Source organism: Syngnathus leptorhynchus, chromosome 1 (assembly GCF_054491065.1).
Source record: "Syngnathus leptorhynchus isolate UIUO chromosome 1, UIUO_Slep, whole genome shotgun sequence".
Classification (NCBI taxonomy): Eukaryota; Metazoa; Chordata; class Actinopteri; order Syngnathiformes; family Syngnathidae; genus Syngnathus; species Syngnathus leptorhynchus.
This window is the reverse complement of record NC_141195.1, coordinates 25070768-25088720: the sequence shown is the minus strand read 5'-3', so window position 1 is coordinate 25088720 and position 17953 is coordinate 25070768. Positions and strand designations below refer to the sequence as shown.

The following is a 17953-nucleotide window of genomic DNA, read 5'->3' as shown; positions in this document are numbered from 1 at the left end:
AGGTTAAATGGATTGGATTGAAATCAATCAATCAATCAATAATTAATAGAAAAAAAATTAGGATGGTTTTTACATTTTTTTTTTTTTTTTTTTTTGCACAAAGCGTGTTGTTTTCGAGCGTAAAAGAATCTCCATAAAGAAGCGTGTAAAACGAGCAGCCATTCATATTCGGGGAGTCAAAGTTCAAAGGAGTGAATAACTGCACTTGTTTGAGCAGGTGCCGGCTTGAACGTTGTCCTCTCTTATCTGCGCCGACCATCGTCCCGGCTTAAAAGGAAAGAAGCCTCATTTGATCCAAGAGCTCCGACCATGAAAGCCACGGGCGGCCTGCGCTTCAGGCTGCCCGTCTTTGTTTTTGCGGCCGAGGCCACCATGGTTGGTCTCTTTGCCGCTTTCGTCACGTACGACCGCCACGCCGATGCCAGATTTCAAAACAACCAAACGGAGCCCACGGACAACGCAGTATACAAGGATTATCCTTTTTTCGCCGACATCCAGGTGATGATATTCCTCGGCTTCGGATGCCTGCTGGCGTTTTTCCGACTCTACGGATTCGGGGGGATGGTTTTCAACTTTCTGGTGGCTACCTTTTCCATCCAATGGGCCATTCTGGTGCAGGGCTACTTCCAGTTCAGCCACGAGGGGAAGATCCAACTTGGCGTGATCAACCTCATCAATGCGGAGTTTGCCTGCGCGGTGGTGCTCATCTCCTTCGGGGCAGTGTTGGGGAAGACCAGCCCGCTGCAGCTGCTGGTCATGGCTCTGCTGGAGGTGCCGGTATTTGCCCTCACCGAATGGGCGGTGCTGAAGTACCTGAAGATAAACGACGCCGGGGGTTCCATCCTGATTCATCTCTTTGCTTGTTATTTCGGCTTGGGGGTCACCTTTGTGCTGTACAGACCGCGCCTCAACGAAGGTCACGCCAAGGAGAACACGAGCTATCAGTCGGACATCTTGTCCCTGATGGGCACCTTGTTCCTCTGGGTCTTCTGGCCCTCGTTCAACTCGGCGTTGACCCCGAAAGGCGACGACCAGCACAGGGCCGTCCTCCACACCTTCATCGGCCTGTGTTCCTCCACCGTCACGGCCTTTGCGCTCTCTGCGCTCCTCAACAAAAAGGGGAAACTCAGCATGGCCGACATCCAGAACGTGACCTTGGCCGGAGGGGTGACGGTCGGGGCCTCGGTGGATATGATGATTTCGCCCGCAGGAGCGTACGTCCTGGGGATGCTGGGTAGCATCGCGTGCATGCTAGGCTACAAGTACCTGAGCCCCTTCTTGGCACGACGCTTCCGAATCCAGGACCAGTGTGGAATTCATAACTTACACGGTCTAACGGGACTCATATCTTGCGGCGCTGGTATTTGTGCAATCATGATGGCCAGCGAGGAAGTCTACGGGCCCAGTTTGTACGACACTTTTAGGCACAGAGCCCCGAAGGAAGGGGACCCCAAGTTGCTTGAGCTCCAGGCACTAATTCCTGGTCTACAGCCAGGTTTGGGTCGCAGTGCCCAAGAACAGGCTTTCTTCCAGGTGGCAGCCATCTTCTCCACTATAGCAGCGGCAGCCACGGGAGGCATAATCACAGGCGTCGTCTTGAAAATCCCTTACCTCACCTCACCTTCAGATGATTTATGTTTTGATGACAGAGTATATTTTGAGGTGCCGCTTTACAGTTACTCACCAGTTCAACTCAGTAAAGACACAGATAAAGAGGAGACTGTTGCCTAACATGCACTACTGTTATTGTGGAAATGATGACAAAGAATTTGTGCAAAAAAAAAAAAAAGGAAAATATATATCTATATATTGCTGTCATAATGTAATATTTATTTCCAGAGTCAAGCTCATGTTTTAAAACAAATTTGAGACAATGATGCGTTTGAGTCTTGTGTTTGCGACGTGTCACGTTTGGATAGTAAAAAAAGAAATCAAATGAAGACTTTACAATGTGTCCGGCTCGATGTGCCCGAACGGAATGATTCCTGAATGGGATTATGAAGGAGTAAAACAAGAAGCATTGTAGTGATGTGTTCAGTTGCTCAGAATTACACAATTACCTGCTAGAATTTGATTGGTTTCTTTTAAAGAATAAAAGACATTTTTTCAAAAAGTTTTTTTTATCAATTCCTCAGAAATGCTAGTCTTACTTGTGCAAAATGATATTCCAAAAGGTGTCTACATAGTTCCATCAAGTGACCTCGCTAACGCAAGCTTGCCAGTTAATAGACGCAACAGTGACATCTAGTGTCCATCGTCCGTATAGCTGCAGTCCAAGGAACTGTCCTGTTGGTTTGTCTAATCTTTCCCCGTGCCCATTCCAAGACCAACAGGTGCATGTTTTGTGCAAAACACTGACACTTCTTAGAAACGTCTCAAGTTCCCATGAAAACGATACTTTGGTGGCTCTTCACAATCTTAAACCCCAACACGTGTTCATGTGCGTGTGCATGTGTGAGCGCGCGTGCCCGCTAAGTGGCAATACTGTTTCCTTTTAGAAAAGAGCCGTTGCTAAATGAACGAATGAGTGAATAAATGAAAAATAAATAATAATAAAAAATAAAAAAATAAAAAAAAATAAATAAATAAAAAATAGATAGATAAATAAAAAAAATAAAAACAATGCAGCATCCCATTGACTGACATGTGAGGCAAGAGCGCAGTCTTATTCGGTAGGTGGCGGTAATGCGCCAAACGTTGATTTGCCAAGCGCCAAATCAAGTAAAAACAAGGCGAAGAAGAAGCAGGACGCTGACTGCTGAATAGGCCACGACCGTGCCTGTCTGTCTTCTGCTTTTTTTCCTTCGTGTACTAAACCCCCCCAAAAAGTCGTCTTACGTAAGGCATTCAATGAAATTATTGATGCCACTTTTAGTGGGATCTATCGAACAAGAGCTACCCAGAAGATCCTCTGCATCGGGACGCTGGCGTTGATATTTTGACTCTTCCTCTCATTTTCACCAATTCCACACGGTAACGTCATTGTCGGCTAAAGCGAGCTAGCCAACAGCAGTTAGCTATCTGTTTTTTTTTTTTTCGTGTTTTTTTTTTTAATGAATATTTAGAAACCGTAGGATCACGCTCTTTTGTAAGTATGTACGCTAGCTGTGTTGCTTTTATCACAATGTACCTTCGCGTACATTTACTTCCATTGTTGTCGATATCCAGTCGTAGACCAAAGCGAGGTCGTTGTCACAACAGGCCCCGAGCAGCTAATGAGCGTTAGCATATAGCTACATCCGCCATTGAGCCTCTCTCGACTTTGTAGCATGTCTGCTTTCGGCGACGCATGCTCAACCTTGGTGTTTTCTAAATTGGGCGCCACACTCTGGTGTGGATTTTTTTCCTGTGGAATATCAAATGAGTTGAGTTGCATGCGTGCAAACGAGTAAACAAGGCTTCCTCTGATTTTTAGGATCGACATGGCTGATGATTTTGATGTGGAGGCCATGCTGGAGGCGCCATACCGAAAGGTGGGTTGAGAGGTCAAAGAGTTGATGATGTTCTACACTTGAGCCGTTCATAATAATACTGTGAGCGTGCGTTGACATGAATGTTGTGTGGTGTGTTTGAGTAAAACGCTGTAAGTTTATAAATAAATCCGCATCTATCTCTCTTTATAGACTCCCCTAATGATATCTCACCTCTACTCCCATGAATTCATCTTTGATTCCACTGTGAACTGTGAAAAAAAGGAAGGTAGTTATTGTGCATATACTGCTGTACTGTGGTTCACCGTAGGACTAAAAAGAGATTCAACCTAAAACACCCAGGCCCTATTCGGTTACTACGAGGTCAATACCAATGAGCGATAGGCCCGTGTCTTACCTGGCCAGCAAAGTTGGCAGTATTCACCTTTATAATCTGCAATTCAACAGATGGTAAGATTGTATCACCCACCGCCTTGAAACCTTCGCAAAGAAGTCGGTCCGATGTCGCGCAGCCATCCCTGTAAAGGATTTCTTAAGAATCGTGCCAGTTCCACCTCGACATGATTGAATGTGTTTCTTTTGCTTATAAATATGAATACTGCCTCTTTGCCTCATTCAACTTGAACGTGTATCAGCATCTTCATTTTGCATGCTACACAACACCAGATAGCAGTGCTTTCATTTAGAGAGCGGCTCGGCATACATTAGTCAAGACGCCGGCACACCTTACGATAACAGTATCTTGTGGAAGACTTTTTTTTTTTTCCTTTTTAAGTATCAATTCATTTCTTTTTCTTGGGCGTCAATATTACTAAGAAGTGTAAATCCCTGTTTGCTTCAGGGCAAGATGTGTGACAGAGGTGGCATCGAGCTCTTACAGTCCAAGAACGAAAATGGGTGAAGATCACTGGACTGACACCAACCACAAAGGATCTCTTTTAGCCGCCCCCTCCCACATGATTAGGCACAAATAGTGACATTGGTACGACTTGCAATTAGGGGGAAGGGTTGAGAAGAGCTGCCAATTGTCAGAGCCTCCTGAACTCAGCTAAAAGTTGTCACCCTCCATCTTTGATTAAGACTACTTTGCAGCCAAGTTAAGAACAGAGGGGGGCCGAAATTGGGGGGAATTGGACACCTGTCCGGGCACGGCAGAAGGACATTTGGAATTGTTATTCTTAATTGTAATATTTCTGCATTTTTCTCTGCTCCCACCCCTCCCCCTTTTACCATGACGACTTGAAATGTTGCGTCTGCGTCCTCACGATGTTCTTCTATCGACCTTGCTTAGGATGAGGTCAAGTCTTCTCATGCAAACGGACACGATGGCCAGAACAGGAAGTAGGTTTCGCCTTTGCCCTTTTGAATTCACCCGGCGGCGGTGGCGGCGGCACCGCCACATTAACCCCCACCCCGCTCTTTTGTCGAATGGCACGCAGGAAGAGGCGCAGCAAAAGCAGAAGCCCGGCCTCCAAGAAAAGGAGGAGCCGGAGCCGAAGCAAAGACAGAAAAAAAGCCAAGAAGAGGAGCAGGAGCCGAGAAAGAAAGCAAAGCCGCAACCGGGAACACCGGCGTTCTCGAAGCAGGGAGCGAGCCGGCCGCTACAAAGCCAGAAAGAGCCCCATGTAGGTGACCCGCCACACCACCAGATGGAAAGAGGAAAGACTGAAATGAAATGATCTCCCTTTCAGACGGAAGCGTTCCAAAAGCCGCACGCCTCCTCCTCCTGTCAAGAAAGAGAAGAGTCCCATCAGGTACAAAGTCCTGCTTTGTTGACGCTTATGCTCAGGCGGGCTTCACGTTTGTCATGCTGGTGCCGGAATATTGGGAGAACTGGGAAGGATATTTGAAAAGCTGTAGTGAATTGAGGTTCTTGCGTGTTTTTCTAGACAACCTATCGACAACCTAACACCAGAGGAGCGAGACGCCCGCACAGTTTTCTGCATGCAGCTGGCTGCTCGAATCAGAGCTCGAGACTTGGAGGATTTCTTCTCGGCTATTGGAAAAGTGAGTTACCTCGCATTTTCAATTTGGGGGGTGGAAAGGAGGTCTGGAACCTTTTTTTAAAATTATTTTCCCCCTCATCACGTAGGTAAGAGACGTGAGAATGATATCAGACCGCAATTCCCGGAGATCGAAGGGGATCGCCTACATTGAGTTTGTGGAGTCGTCTTCTGTGCCCCTGGCCATCGGACTGACGGGCCAGCGGCTTTTGGGAGTGCCCATCATTGTCCAGGCATCTCAGGTAGTGTCGGCACACTCTGCCGTCTCCAAAATGCTCCACGGACACGGCTCATATTTTTCACACCTGCCCTCGGCAGGCCGAGAAGAATCGAGCTGCCGCGGCGGCGGCCAGTAATCTTCAGAAAGGCAGCGCGGGTCCCATGCGGCTCTACGTGGGCTCGCTGCACTTCAACATTACTGAGGAAATGCTGCGGGGGATCTTCGAGCCCTTCGGAAGGGTCAGAATGCGCACGCGTGAGCCACAGCTCGGCGTGGGAGCAGATCGATCGTACTCATTTGGCTTGTTTGTGTTGCCGCAGATTGAGGGAATTCAACTGATGATGGACAGCGAGACCGGGCGCTCGAAAGGATACGGCTTCATATCGGTAAGTCCGGGCAGGTCCTGTGATGGCTTGACTTTCACTTTCATGCGCGCGCGATTGAGCTCAACGCTAACCCCGTCTTCAGTTTGCAGATGCCGAGTGCGCCAAAAAGGCCCTGGAGCAACTGAACGGCTTTGAGCTGGCCGGCCGGCCCATGAAGGTGGGCCACGTCACGGAGCGCTCGGACGCCTCCACCGCCAGCTCCTTCCTGGACAACGATGAGTTGGAACGGACCGGCATCGACCTCGGCACCACTGGGCGACTGCAGCTCATGGCGCGACTCGCTGAAGGTTTCAAATACAATATTTGGGGGGTTGTTTTCTTGGCCTTCCATTGACTGTGTGTTTTGCTCCTGAAGGAACTGGTCTAAAGATTCCCCCGGCCGCTCAGCAGGCACTTCAGATGACTAGCTCTGCATCTTACGGGAACGTGGCTCCCCCGGCAAGTAAGTCACAAGGAAGTCACTCTGATCACACGATGGGTCGCTCGCTCACCGTTGCGTCGTTGCAGCTCCCGCATCGAGCCAAGCTTTGAACCTTCCCTCCCAGCCGCTGGCCACTCACTGCCTTCAGTTATCCAATCTCTTCAACCCACAAGCGTAAGTCAGCCTGTCAAAGCCTTCACAAAATATTGACCGCTGACCTTGCGTTTTCTTCGTAGAGAAAATGATCCCAGCTGGGCCATCGAGATCCAAGACGATGTCATCGAGGAGTGTAACAAGCACGGAGGAGTCGTTCACATTTATGTCGACAAGAACTCTGCTCAGGTGGGCGGGGGGGGGGGTGATATTTTCAGAATATTACCGCACACACACACACACCTCCATACACGGACGAGAGAGACGGCGACAAGCCAGGCGGGAAAAAGTCTGCAAGAAAAAAAAAACAATCCATTATTTTGCAAAAGTGGCATCCCACAATTGCCAATTCACGCAACAGCACACTTGAACAAACATCAGATTTGTTTTAGGAGCCGTGTTTTCAACCAAGCCGTCCATTTTGTTTTTGTGCAGGGTAACGTGTACGTCAAGTGCCCCTCCATACCGGCAGCCATGGCCTCTGTAAATGCGCTTCACGGACGCTGGTTTGCAGGTACGTGCAGCGGCGGCAGCAGCATCAAGTATTGTGTTCCCGAGCGACACGTCTTTTTCCCCGTTTTGTCTCCTAGGTAAAATGATCAAGGCGGCCTACGTTCCCTTACCGACATACCACAACCTTTTCCCGGATTCGGTAACAGCAAAGCAGCTTCTAATGCCGACGCGTCGATAATGAGGCGCGCTTCTGATCTTCAGTGTAAACATTATTATTTTTTATTTTTTTTCTGCATTGATTCAAATGTTGATGGAAAAAGGCCTCATTGAAGTTGTTTGGCTCAAGTTCATATGTACGCCCTTAAAAATGGGCACTTTTTGAGTTTGCTTTCAACTTTGTGGCTGTGTGCTGTCAACTACCACCGAAGAAATCTACAGGCGTGTTCTTTTGAAATATTCCTGTCATCTGCTTGTTACCTTGAGTACTTGTTGATTAAAAAAAACAAACAAAATGACGTGTTGGAAATTAGGGTCTCAAATACCAAAAGTATATCAATGTCTACAATAATGCTTTGTAACTTTTTACAGCCATTAATTCATTTTTAGTACGGAGGCTCTCAATAAACATTTTCAAAACTCAATTGCTTAATGTGTTCTGTTCGTTCCGGATTGCAACTTGCTTAAATCCAAACGATGAAACAAAATGAATTAAATATGGAAAATATCAAGTAAATATGGAAAGTCATTTTGAATATGAAACACAGTATTTACCATTTGTGATATTTATTTCCAGCTGTTCCACCCAGAGCTATCACCATCGAAAATTGTACCTGCATTGGTTTTGTGATGCAATTTGTTTGAATCAAAATTTCAAGCCATTGTCAGTTTTACTTATTGCAAATGATTCTTAAATCTGTATTGCAGGGTGACTTCTGCCTTTTGTTTCAAATCGGGTTTCATAGAAACGTTATGTATCAAAGGTAATAAGCGGTACCATTGCATACCGATCGGTATCGGTCTGAAGAAAAGCAAAGCGTTATCGAGCCTCACCCGAAAAGTCTTTCGCATTTGGTTTGTTTTCCAGCTGCTGTAATGTGTTGAAATGACTCAAGACAGGTTTAATGCCTATATTGTGAACTTTATATGATAACAAAAGACGTTCCAAAAAGAAAACAGATTCAATTCCTTTCACCAGTTCCAGCCCTCATCCATTTTTGATTGAATGAATTTTACTCCTTGAGAAATGTGTCAGCACCTGTAAAGATAACTACATGGTTAGGTTTTGAATGAACATCCGGATGATCAAACGGGCAAATCATTTGATATTAACATTTGTATTGAGGCACACTGAACATTTTCATTGAACAGAATGAACATGGCTGACCTTAAATGATTCCTCCCTTTTTTGGGGAGCAGCCCTTGGTCTGGTGGGCTTGCAAGACAGCAATGGCCTCCTCCACCTGATCCCAAAAAATGTTATTCTTTTTTGGAATGGCACAATCAGGGAGCAGTGTGACTTTTTGCCTTGGAGTGAAGCGACTCTGGTGATTCCAGCATGCGGAGCAGCTCAGAGTTGTCGATCTCCAGCAGCATTCCGGTGATTTTTCCGGCCAAGCTGGGGTGAAGGGCGTGGATCAGAGGGTACAGACGCTCACCTGTAGCAACCAACATGATCCATATTTGTCAATGACATTGCATTTTTGTTTGTATATGCGCGATTGACTACCAAAAAGCTGCTTCTGGTCCGCAAGTGGAGCTGCAGCCAACATTGAGGTGGTTAGTGGCTCTAGTCCTTGAGTATGCATGGGTGGCTCCAACACAGGGGCAGGAACAACCTGAGGAGATTGCTACATTTTGGATTTCTTAACAGGTGAGGTGAAGAAAAGAATGACAGATTTGATTTGGTTGCTCATTGGCCAATTATGGGAAACGAGTTGACCAACAGTTCAATCGACGGTCAGCTCGCTGCTGTCGTGATGTTTCGGGGGGCTTGTCTGAGCGAGCGAGCGAGTACCTGTAGTCCGGTCACGGCTGGCATAGAAAGCACCCTCTGGGGGTTCCGCACGGCCGGCGAGTACTTGAATTGAGCGCTCCTCGACGCGGCGGACATGTCAGCTCGTCCGCATGCGGTCTGGGTTGCCATGTTATCTGATGGACAAAAAAAAAAAAGGTGCCTTTGAAAGCACGCCGAGCACATAGGAGACGCTATGACCCACTTGTCTTTTGCATGGAATTGCAGACACGCGGGGCTTGAGTGGAAGCCTGTCTCATGGTGGCGATGGGAGTGGAGCCCTGGCGAGGGGCGGGGCCGCCGACATACTGGGATGAGTACGGACCTGGAAAGACGCGGGCAGCGGCGTTTGTGTCCAGACGCGCTTTTGCCACGGAGTCACGGCCTCACCCTGAACTCTGGGCGGCTGTCCTGTCCAGCGAGGCAGCAATCTCATGTTGCTGACGGCGTTTTGCTCATAGAAGGCGCGCGTGGTGGTCTGCTGCTGCCAGATGGATTCAGGTGAAAGCGCCAAAACAAGAAGAAGTGAAGATGGGGCCCGCCCTACCTGCGGCACGCTCACGTAGTAGTTGGTCTGATGGTAGGAGTCGATGACGGGAGCGTTCAAGCTCCTCAGAGTGGCCAGTCTCTGCATGTACTTGTTGGTGAGAATGGCTTTGCGCTCCTCCCGCCGCTGAGCCAGCGCCACGTACAGGGGCTTGGTAGCGATGATCCTTCCGTTCATCTCGGTGACGGCTTTGGTGGCCTCCTCGGGCGAAGAAAAGCAGACAAAGCCAAAGCCTTTGCTTTGGGAGCCGTCGGTCATGACCTGCGGTAGGCGAGAGGTCGAGCACAATCCGGGAGCTTGGCGCTTTGTCGACGTAGCTCGCTCATCTCGGCGCATTACCTTTGCACTCGTTATGGTGCCGTAGGGGGAGAACTCCTTCCGGAGAATGTCATCGTCGATGCTGTCGTCTAAGTTCTTCACGTAGAGATTGACGCCCTGAAAAGAGGCATTTTGGAACACGGGTCAAGACGGAAGTGACGGCCATGTTTGGAAATGATCAAGTGTACCTGATAGCGTTGGATGCGGTCCTGCTTGATTTGGTCAAACCTGCGCTTCAGCTCTCCCTGACGTTCCAGCCGCTTTTGAGCCCGTCCGACGTAGAGGAACTTGCCGTCCAGTTCCTTGCCGTTCATCTCCTCCACTGCCTGGCGAAACCCAAAAATGTGTCCCCAGGAGGATTTTGAATGGCACAGCAGCCACTTTGCCCGCGGCAGTCTAGTTTAATCCCGACTTTTGGTTTCATTTCATTTGGTGAGCTCGCTCAAATTGACTTTTATCACCATTGATTCGAGTCTTTCAAAAGACTGGATGCATCAGCTTCTTCTCATTTTCTTAAAAGCCACGGGTTAAAAAAAAAAGAAAGAAAGAAAGGAAATCTGGCAAAATAGCGACATGAAACGCGTTCCCTCCGCTGCCGCTGGCCCAAATCATCTCCATCTATTAGCTAACAAGTCGAAATCTTGCTAAGCAGCTACACAAAAAAAAAAAATCTTGTGTGTTATTATTGCAGTCTCAGCATTTTTGCTGTTGACGTTTGAACAGTTGAACCAGCCGGCACAATTCAACGAGAGAAAGTAAAATCGTGGACATAAACTGGCCACGCTACCTTTTGCGCATCCTCGTGGTTAGCGTAGTTAACGAAGCCAAATCCCCGTGAACAACCTTGCTCGTCCTTCATCACGCGTACACTCAGAGTCTTCCCTGAAAAGAAGGCATCCATTCAGCATGTCGAGATTCAGCTCATTTGGCGAGAGCAAAAGTGACACACCAAATGCAGAAAAGAGATATTTTAGATTCTCATCGGTGTAGTCTTCGCCAAAGTTCTTGATGTAGACGTTGGTGAATTTCATGGTTTTACTGCCGAACTCCTGCTCTCGGTCCTTGCGGGACTTGAAGTGGCCGACAAAACTGAACGGAAAAAAAACTCAAAGTGAAATTTTACAAACCCGGAAGTGGGATATGATTGTACTCACACTTTTCTATCATTCAACAGCATTCCATTCATGGTCTTAATGGCGCGGTTTGCGGCTTCTTGAGTCTCAAAGTGAACAAAGCCGTAGCCTTTGGAACCTTTTTCATCGCAAACAACCTAGCCAAGGGGGAAAAAAAAAAAAAAAAAAAAAAAACATTTCAGACTTCCATCAAAACTCAATGGCAATTTCAATCCATTTTAAAATGACAAAACAAGACTATTTAAAAAGGATTTCCAATCTGTGAAAAATGGGTTACATCAATATAGCTTCATTGCAACTTTTCAGAATGGCTTTTAATTAGTGGTGACTTTAAGGCAATGAAAATAATTGTGACTATGATTGATTCCAATATGGCCCAGCCCTACTTTGAGCGAATCAACGTATCAATTGAAAAAACGCAAAACAAACACGGCACTCACCTTGCAGGACAAAATATTGCCAAAGGCTGAGAAGGTATCATACAATGCCTTGTTGTCAATCGTGTCATCCATGTTCTTGATGAAGATGTTGCCCACGCCAGACTTTCTGAGGCCCGGGTCGCGTTGAGACCACATGATTCGGATGGGGCGTCCCTTCAGAACATCGTAGTTCATTGTATCCAAAGCGCACTCCGCTAAAAATCAAATGACATCAAATATTTGCATTATATTTATACCACTGAGGAGGTCCGTTTGAATTTGCAAACCGTTTGAATTCCCTATTATTTGTCCTCAGACATTTCTGTCACCTCATGGCTTTGCTCTTAAGAGATTGTTTATATCAAGGAACTAAGGGGGGGAAGAAAAAAAAAATGGAACTTCACCATCCGCTGGTTGCTGGAAATTTATGTAAGCGTATCCCAAGGACCTCCGCGTGATGATATCACGGCACACGCGGATTGACATGATTGGCCCTGCAGGAGAAAACTTTTGGTACAGCATGGACTCCGTAACATCTGGATGCAGGTCCCCGACGTACAAAGAGGCAAGGGGATAAGTCGGTCCACTGTTGTTCATCGTAGATGTCGGCTAGTTCCAGAAAGGAGGGCAAAAAAATAAAAAGTTGAACAGCCACCTGCACTCAAATCAAGCACATGTCACATGTTTGTTTTCACTTCAAAAGGAGCAAAATTAAGTTAGAAATAAAATGTGATGTTTTTTTTCCTCCATCACGTGATCGCAAACATCCATTGTCATCCAAATCTTTTTTGACCTCTTTCTATACTTTGAAGAACTAAAACCAACGATTGCCTTTTGTCACTGATACTGGCCTAATTCAAAATGATGCTGCGATGGGAGCAAAATTGTGTTGAACTTTGCTAATACAAAAAAAAAGTCAAATTTAACACTGAAGATTTGGTTTCAATTAGGTGCTTTCAATCATTTATTTCTTGAAGGCTAGCGATTTAAAAATGGCGCGCCCGAACCAAGACGACATGCGCAATCTATTGGTGGTTTCAATAAAAGGATAAAACCACAAAATGTGCTGTTACTTACAGCTTTTAAAGAGCCCAAAAGTTGGATTTCGTTGGACATTAAGAGTTTGTCTGGTCGAGACGGACCACATTTCCCAAAAGCGGGAGGCTATATTGGTTTAATTGCAGCGGCGGAACACCTGCATCATTCTTCAACGTCTCTCCAGTCCTCAAAGTCCCTCCGCAAGACAAAGTAGTGCGCCATTCCAGTTCGGGTGGGTGGCCCCCTAGTGGCTTTCGCATGCAAAACACAACCACGGCTAAAGTTCCGTTTGAGCGAGCACATACATGATACAAAGCGACCGACACTGTCTTATCTTAAACGAAACTTTATTTCACTGAATTGGTCTTTGACACGTTCCTATGTATTACATGTATAGTGAAACTAGAATGGTTTTAAGATACATAAACACAAAGCTAGAGTTACACCAACCATTGTTTATCTCCAAGTCATCGTTGCTTTTTAAGAACTATTCTAAATTTTCACAACCACGTGTGTGCACTGTTACAGAAGCTTTTTTTTTTTTTTTTTTTAGCCATAAGACTTGTCAGTAAAAACAAAGCAAGTAAATACCAGATATACAGACAGGCTTCGTTCCACATTCACTAACTGCATTTTCATCAAGCATAATGAAATGGACTTTTTCTTCTTCTTTTTTTTTTTTTTTAATGAACAAAACATTTCAATTTCTTGGAGCATTGTCAGAAGAAACAGCGTAATAACGTGGAATGGTGTCTTCAACTACAAGATGTGGAATGTAGTGGTGATACACAGTATTGTGACACTGAGCCTCTTTCCAATGAGATGAAATGGCACCTTCACGTGATTTTGCGGGCCGTCCTTCCGACTTTTGTCTGATCTCGACTGCTATTTGCTAACACCCACGGTAAAAAATAGAATCCAGAGGCTATGCCGGACACCAAAGCATTTTTGTTGCCGAGGCAACGCCTGAAGATGTCATTCTGAAAGCGAGATTTGATTACAGTCAGGTCAACAACTACTTTTCTGTGGATATTACACACAAAGGAGCCACATTAGACGGTACGCGTCACTTACGAGTGAGTCAATCTACTTAAGTTTGCAAAAGGGGGGAAGGGGGGCCGGGGTAATGCCTTTTTTTTTTGAGAGGGAGCCTCACGATGCAAAATGTCTGAACAATGTGGTGATCATTTAAGGGGTCCCTTTCGTTTGTGAGGCGCATTCCACTCGGATGTCAGTGTCACAATACAGCCTGCCTCCTTTCTGTATGAGCCCACAGCACAATTGCAGTTAAGTCGAATGCGGGATTGTACGTGATTCCGGAAAAGTGGGGTGGGGGGAAAAAAAAAAACCACACAAAACTGCTTTTGGGGGTGGGGGGGGATGTGAAGCAAATGGAACACCTACCATCACAGTGTTTGCCAGTTTCATTAGCATACAATAAAACCCATACAATAAAACCTGTAAATACCATGATGAATCACAATAATAAAAGTAACAAAAAGAAGCAGGGGAGAGGGAAAATGAGCCACAAACGAGCCGGGGCAAAGGAATTTGGAAGGACGATTAGAATTCACGACACCCCCGCCTCCCCCCATACACAAGATGTCTCTCAAACAAGTGCGCGCACACATTTTTTTTTTTTTTTTTTTTTTTTTAACACTCTCACTCGCTCCCCACGAACGTGCAGATGTACACACAGAGCTAACGAAAAACAATACGAGTTTCTACAAAAATGACTGAACGTACTAACAACTGAAAATGACCCTGTCACCTCGCAGTGAACTGAGAGGGGTTAACTAGTTGGTCAGGAGCAATTCAGGCTGCTTGTCATACAGAAGAGGGCGGGGCTGATGGCGTGGAAGGAGAAGGAGGGAAAGGGAGAAGGGGGGGGGGGGGGGATGTATATAAGCTGTCTGTGTTTTAAGATAAGAGTGTATGTGGATTAACAGTGCAATTCCTTTAGTTTTCTCCTTCTCCGGTCTCCCCGTCGTCGCCCTGGTTTTCTGATGTCCACAGCTGCAACGGAACAAGAGGCACGCTTGAAGTTGTCATGTCAGAGGTGTGGAGTGAACAAGGCGTGCGCCATTGGACTCACAGTCAAGTTGTCCCTTAGTAGCTGCATGATCAGGGTGCTGTCTTTGTAAGAGTCCTCGTTCAAAGTGTCGAGCTCGGCGATGGCTTCATCGAATGCCTGAAATGGAAGAAATGGTGAATTCGGAGATCTCTTTCGTAAAACGTGAGCAAAATGTACGTCCAACATCTGTGGGGCTAGTGTGGCCATGTTAGAGCGCCTCATCGTTGGGGTGTGGAAAAGCCGGTGTGTTGGTTTCCAATCACTAGAGACTTTACGCCGATATAGTTTCACACGTCATATGTAATTATATCAAAGTTGTTAACAATAGTTCTTTGTAGTTGTTGTACTAAGTTCATTTTGTTTCCCTTGTCAATCACTTTTTGGGGTTCTTTTATCACAAACAATTTTTTAATTTTAGGTTATATTACCTGACATGAAGGCGGAAGCACATGCAGAAACATGTCAGGTAATATAACCTAAAATATATATTTTTTTTGTGATAAAAGAACCCAAAAAAGTAATAGTTCTTTGTGGTGTGAGCATATTTGCCTGATCAAAAATGGTGAAAAATGGGCGTGACCACAGCCAGCCCCTTTCATTTGTGTATCCTCAGTATGTCTCACTTTTTATTTTAGCTGTAAAACAAAAAAATAGAACGTGTGTTTTGAACACTTATCACGCCTCTGTTCGAATGTGGTGTTTTCGCTTTTAAAACGAGTCACTCGTCAGGCTGCCAACGCTGCCCTCTGTTGGTCAGAGTTAAACATTGCATCCTCTTAACCAGTAATACTGCACGTTTATGCCCCTCTTCGTCAATATGATTTTTTTTTTTTTACTTCTCTAGAGGCATTTGTTTCTCAATAGACTGCAGCGGGCAAGTGTCATCAAAAAAAAAAAGTTCGCACCGTCTTTGCCAGACTGCAGGCCTTTTCTGGGTTGTTCTGGATCTCATAATAGAAGACAGAGAAGTTGAGGGCCAAGCCAAGCCTAATGGGGTGTGTTGGCTGCATATCCCCCTTGCTAATGTCGAAAGCTTGCTGGTACGCTTGCTGGGAATTAGCGACAGTATCTGGAGACATAAAAATGTTTGAATTTTTTTTTTTTTTTTTTTCTTATGGTCACTGAAGACTTTTCCCAAACAATGCTAACAATCACGTCCTTCCTTACCCTTCTTAGTATTTTCGGATGCGACCTCAGACAGGTATCTATAATAGTCGCCCTTCATTTTCAGATAGAACACCTTGCCTTCGGAACTCCCGGCGTTGACAATAAGGTACTTGTCCAGAAGCCCCTGAAAAAAAAAAATCAGCATTTGAGATTGTCAGAGTTGTGCAAATGAAAGGTCAAAAGTGGAAGTGCCTTACCAGCACATCGTGGCAGATTTCCTGCAGCTCAGTTTCGATCTCCTCCCGATATTCGCGAGCCATCTGCTTCTTCTTGTCATTGCCTTCGATTTTCTGCTCAATGCTGGAGATGACGCGCCAGGATGAGCGGCGCGCTCCGACCACATTCTTGTAGGCAACCGAGAGAAGGTTGCGCTCCTCGTTTGACAGCTCCGTACTTTGCGCCGTCACACTCTTCATGGCTGCGGCCATGTCGTCATAGCGCTCAGCCTGCTCGGCAAGCTTGGCATTCTGTACCAGGTCGTTCTTGTCCATTTTCTAGTTTGGAGGATAGAAAATGCACACGTTAGTCATGTGGAAACCATGACAAGATCAATGTGAAGTGTATTATAAATTAAATGCATTTTGATTATTGAAGAAGTGTCTGCTGTGGAAAATTAATCATTTATACCGAATTGATGTCAAAACTATTACGAATAAAGTTTTTTCAATACTGGACACTTGATATTAATTTGTGACTTTGTACTTTTGTGTTTGAACATACTTGGCCTCTTAAAACGACTGATAGTATTCCCTTACATATTGATTTTGCTTAGATTTTTCGCATGGAAAATATGTGCACTGCTCTAGACATTTGGAGAAGCACTGATTTCTCAAACCCATCAGAAAAATGGTACATTCACAATTGAAATGTAGGGAAAACGGTCCAGAAACGGCTACAATATCATTTGCGAAAGAAGGCATTTGGTCGAAGAGTGCGGATGAGCGCCGCAAACTGGGCCCCTTGGCAAGTGGGTCAACCTTGCATTTGCTCAAGTTAGCCTCAAGCTAATTACAAGCGCACTACCCAATGGTGTCCGTTAGCTCAATTTTGGCAGGAAAAAAAAAATAACAGTCTATAAATAGCTACTTGCCACGATATCTTCTATGTAGGAACTACTCGCACGACGAACTAATTATGATTTTACCATTCAAAAATGAAAAACACCCGCATCCATTCTACTGCTGTCCAAAGCTAATGTTGCTAACGGCGCTAGCGTAATGACACATTTTATGAACAGATATTAACGACGTAAATCTGTTGGTTACATTTCCGTTGCCATCGAGTATTTAATTAAAAGACCCGATGCGAGCTAAAATGGATGAAATTCGTGTGATACTTTACGTTCAGCGAACGGAGCGGCTTGATGTGCCGAATATCTACAACGTTCCGTTAGCTAGGCCACAGAAATAAGGTGGATTTAAAAAAAAAAAAAAAAAACTAACGCAGTCACGTTCTTGACAATTTGTTACAAACATGGAGATAACGGTGCACGGCGCTGCTTGGATGAAGGGTTAAAATCACAGCGGTGGTTTCATTTTTTGGGAAATATGAAAACCTTTTTTTTTTTTTTACCCGTTCGCTTTCCAACACAACACAACACGGCCCGCTAAGGCAAGCGAGCGGCCGTCAGTACAAAGTGTCACGGAATGAGAACGGTGTCGTTGGCTTGGCGAGCTAGCCAATAGCATTAGCAGGCTAGCTAATGCTAGTTAGCCTTTGACGAAGCCCAAGCTAGGTTGATGATGGCTCCTCAAAAAAGGATTCAATTGGCCGCGACGGGGAGAAAAAAACAGCGTCGGAAATTGGCATCTGCACATTAGACTGTGATTACAGCTACGTTATCAAATGAAAAACATCTGGCCCGAGTTGAAGAAACTTACAATATCGGCGACTTTTAATCCTGATTATTCTCAACTCTCCGTTAGACGTTTTAATGCCTCCGTGCTCCCGTCGCGCTCGGCGTATATCTCAGGGCAGAACCACTTCCGTTATACCGCTACTTGCATTTCCTCTTTTCTCGCCACACATCTGCCTTACGTAAGACATGACGACCGACGCTCATGACAAGAAATATAGAAATCACATTGTCCAACTCGTCGCCATGTGTGTGTTTTTTTTAATTTTATTTATTTGATCATTATTATCCGATTGTTGATCTCACGAGACGACCTTGTTATAT

The 17953-nt window shown here is 45.5% G+C and overlaps 4 protein-coding genes across 7 annotated transcripts; 2 read left to right on the top strand and 2 right to left on the bottom strand.

Moving 5' to 3' along the window:
• Positions 1–300: 300 nt before the first annotated feature.
• rh50 (Rh50-like protein) lies at positions 301–2084 on the top strand. The gene has a single exon (XM_085902952.1). The coding sequence runs from the start codon at positions 310–312 to the stop codon at positions 1729–1731; it is 1422 nt and encodes a 473-aa protein (XP_085759078.1). The 5' UTR covers positions 301–309; the 3' UTR covers positions 1732–2084.
• A 612-nt stretch (positions 2085–2696) lies between these two features.
• Positions 2697–7708, top strand: rbm39b (RNA binding motif protein 39b). 2 transcript variants are annotated; one of them, XM_085902623.1, is made up of 16 exons: positions 2697–2973; positions 3416–3473; positions 3624–3697; positions 4725–4772; positions 4871–5056; positions 5123–5185; positions 5321–5438; positions 5524–5676; positions 5753–5893; positions 5975–6040; positions 6123–6327; positions 6396–6482; positions 6548–6635; positions 6698–6803; positions 7050–7128; positions 7205–7708. In XM_085902623.1, the coding sequence occupies exons 2-16, from the start codon at positions 3423–3425 to the stop codon at positions 7303–7305; spliced, it is 1566 nt and encodes a 521-aa protein (XP_085758749.1). In that variant the 5' UTR covers positions 2697–2973; positions 3416–3422; the 3' UTR covers positions 7306–7708. The 2 variants fall into 2 exon arrangements, with proteins under 2 accessions (XP_085758749.1, XP_085758820.1); XM_085902694.1 differs by lacking the exon at positions 3624–3697 and having other exon boundaries at positions 2699–2973; positions 4723–4772.
• A 422-nt stretch (positions 7709–8130) lies between these two features.
• LOC147063007 (embryonic polyadenylate-binding protein B-like) lies at positions 8131–12759 on the bottom strand. Of its 2 annotated transcripts, none has more exons than XM_085902285.1 (16): positions 12573–12759; positions 11900–12104; positions 11517–11710; positions 11098–11213; positions 10893–11032; positions 10731–10825; positions 10132–10269; positions 9965–10060; positions 9626–9886; positions 9469–9559; positions 9284–9403; positions 9082–9215; positions 8794–8902; positions 8592–8722; positions 8452–8527; positions 8131–8322 (listed from the first exon to the last, which is right to left on the bottom strand). In XM_085902285.1, the coding sequence occupies exons 1-15, from the start codon at positions 12609–12611 to the stop codon at positions 8453–8455; spliced, it is 1944 nt and encodes a 647-aa protein (XP_085758411.1). In that variant the 5' UTR covers positions 12612–12759; the 3' UTR covers positions 8131–8322; position 8452. The 2 variants fall into 2 exon arrangements, with proteins under 2 accessions (XP_085758411.1, XP_085758325.1); XM_085902199.1 differs by having other exon boundaries at positions 8132–8322; positions 9469–9562.
• Positions 12760–12863: 104 nt separating this feature from the next.
• On the bottom strand, positions 12864–17823 carry LOC147063006 (14-3-3 protein beta/alpha-1). 2 transcript variants are annotated; one of them, XM_085903054.1, is made up of 6 exons: positions 17655–17823; positions 15972–16268; positions 15775–15898; positions 15513–15676; positions 14629–14724; positions 12864–14549 (listed from the first exon to the last, which is right to left on the bottom strand). In XM_085903054.1, the coding sequence occupies exons 2-6, from the start codon at positions 16263–16265 to the stop codon at positions 14493–14495; spliced, it is 735 nt and encodes a 244-aa protein (XP_085759180.1). In that variant the 5' UTR covers positions 16266–16268; positions 17655–17823; the 3' UTR covers positions 12864–14492. The 2 variants fall into 2 exon arrangements, with proteins under 2 accessions (XP_085759180.1, XP_085759265.1); XM_085903139.1 differs by lacking the exon at positions 17655–17823 and adding an exon at positions 17347–17529.
• Between the last annotated feature and the right edge of the window lie 130 nt (positions 17824–17953).

What these genes read in the sequence shown, in the direction of transcription:
- LOC147063007 (XM_085902199.1), bottom strand. Translation starts at nt 12,611, where the DNA reads ATGTCCAACGAAATCCAACTTTTGGGCTCTTTAAAAGCT. An exon ending in TTTCCAGCAACCAGCGGATG is followed by an intron (nt 11,711 to 11,899) that starts GTGAAGTTCCAT and finishes TTTGATTTTTAG; the next exon opens with CGGAGTGCGCTTTGGATACA. An exon ending in ATATCTCTTTTCTGCATTTG is followed by an intron (nt 10,826 to 10,892) that starts GTGTGTCACTTT and finishes CCTTCTTTTCAG; the next exon opens with GGAAGACTCTGAGTGTACGC.
- rbm39b (XM_085902623.1), top strand. Translation starts at nt 3,423, where the DNA reads ATGGCTGATGATTTTGATGTGGAGGCCATGCTGGAGGCGCCATACCGA. An exon ending in AAAGAGAAGAGTCCCATCAG is followed by an intron (nt 5,186 to 5,320) that starts GTACAAAGTCCT and finishes GTGTTTTTCTAG; the next exon opens with ACAACCTATCGACAACCTAA. An exon ending in TCACGGACGCTGGTTTGCAG is followed by an intron (nt 7,129 to 7,204) that starts GTACGTGCAGCG and finishes TTTGTCTCCTAG; the next exon opens with GTAAAATGATCAAGGCGGCC.
- rh50 (XM_085902952.1), top strand. Translation starts at nt 310, where the DNA reads ATGAAAGCCACGGGCGGCCTGCGCTTCAGGCTGCCCGTCTTTGTTTTT.
- LOC147063006 (XM_085903054.1), bottom strand. Translation starts at nt 16,265, where the DNA reads ATGGACAAGAACGACCTGGTACAGAATGCCAAGCTTGCCGAGCAGGCT. An exon ending in AAATCTGCCACGATGTGCTG is followed by an intron (nt 15,899 to 15,971) that starts GTAAGGCACTTC and finishes TTTTTTTTTCAG; the next exon opens with GGGCTTCTGGACAAGTACCT. An exon ending in TACTAAGGGACAACTTGACT is followed by an intron (nt 14,550 to 14,628) that starts GTGAGTCCAATG and finishes GTTCCGTTGCAG; the next exon opens with CTGTGGACATCAGAAAACCA.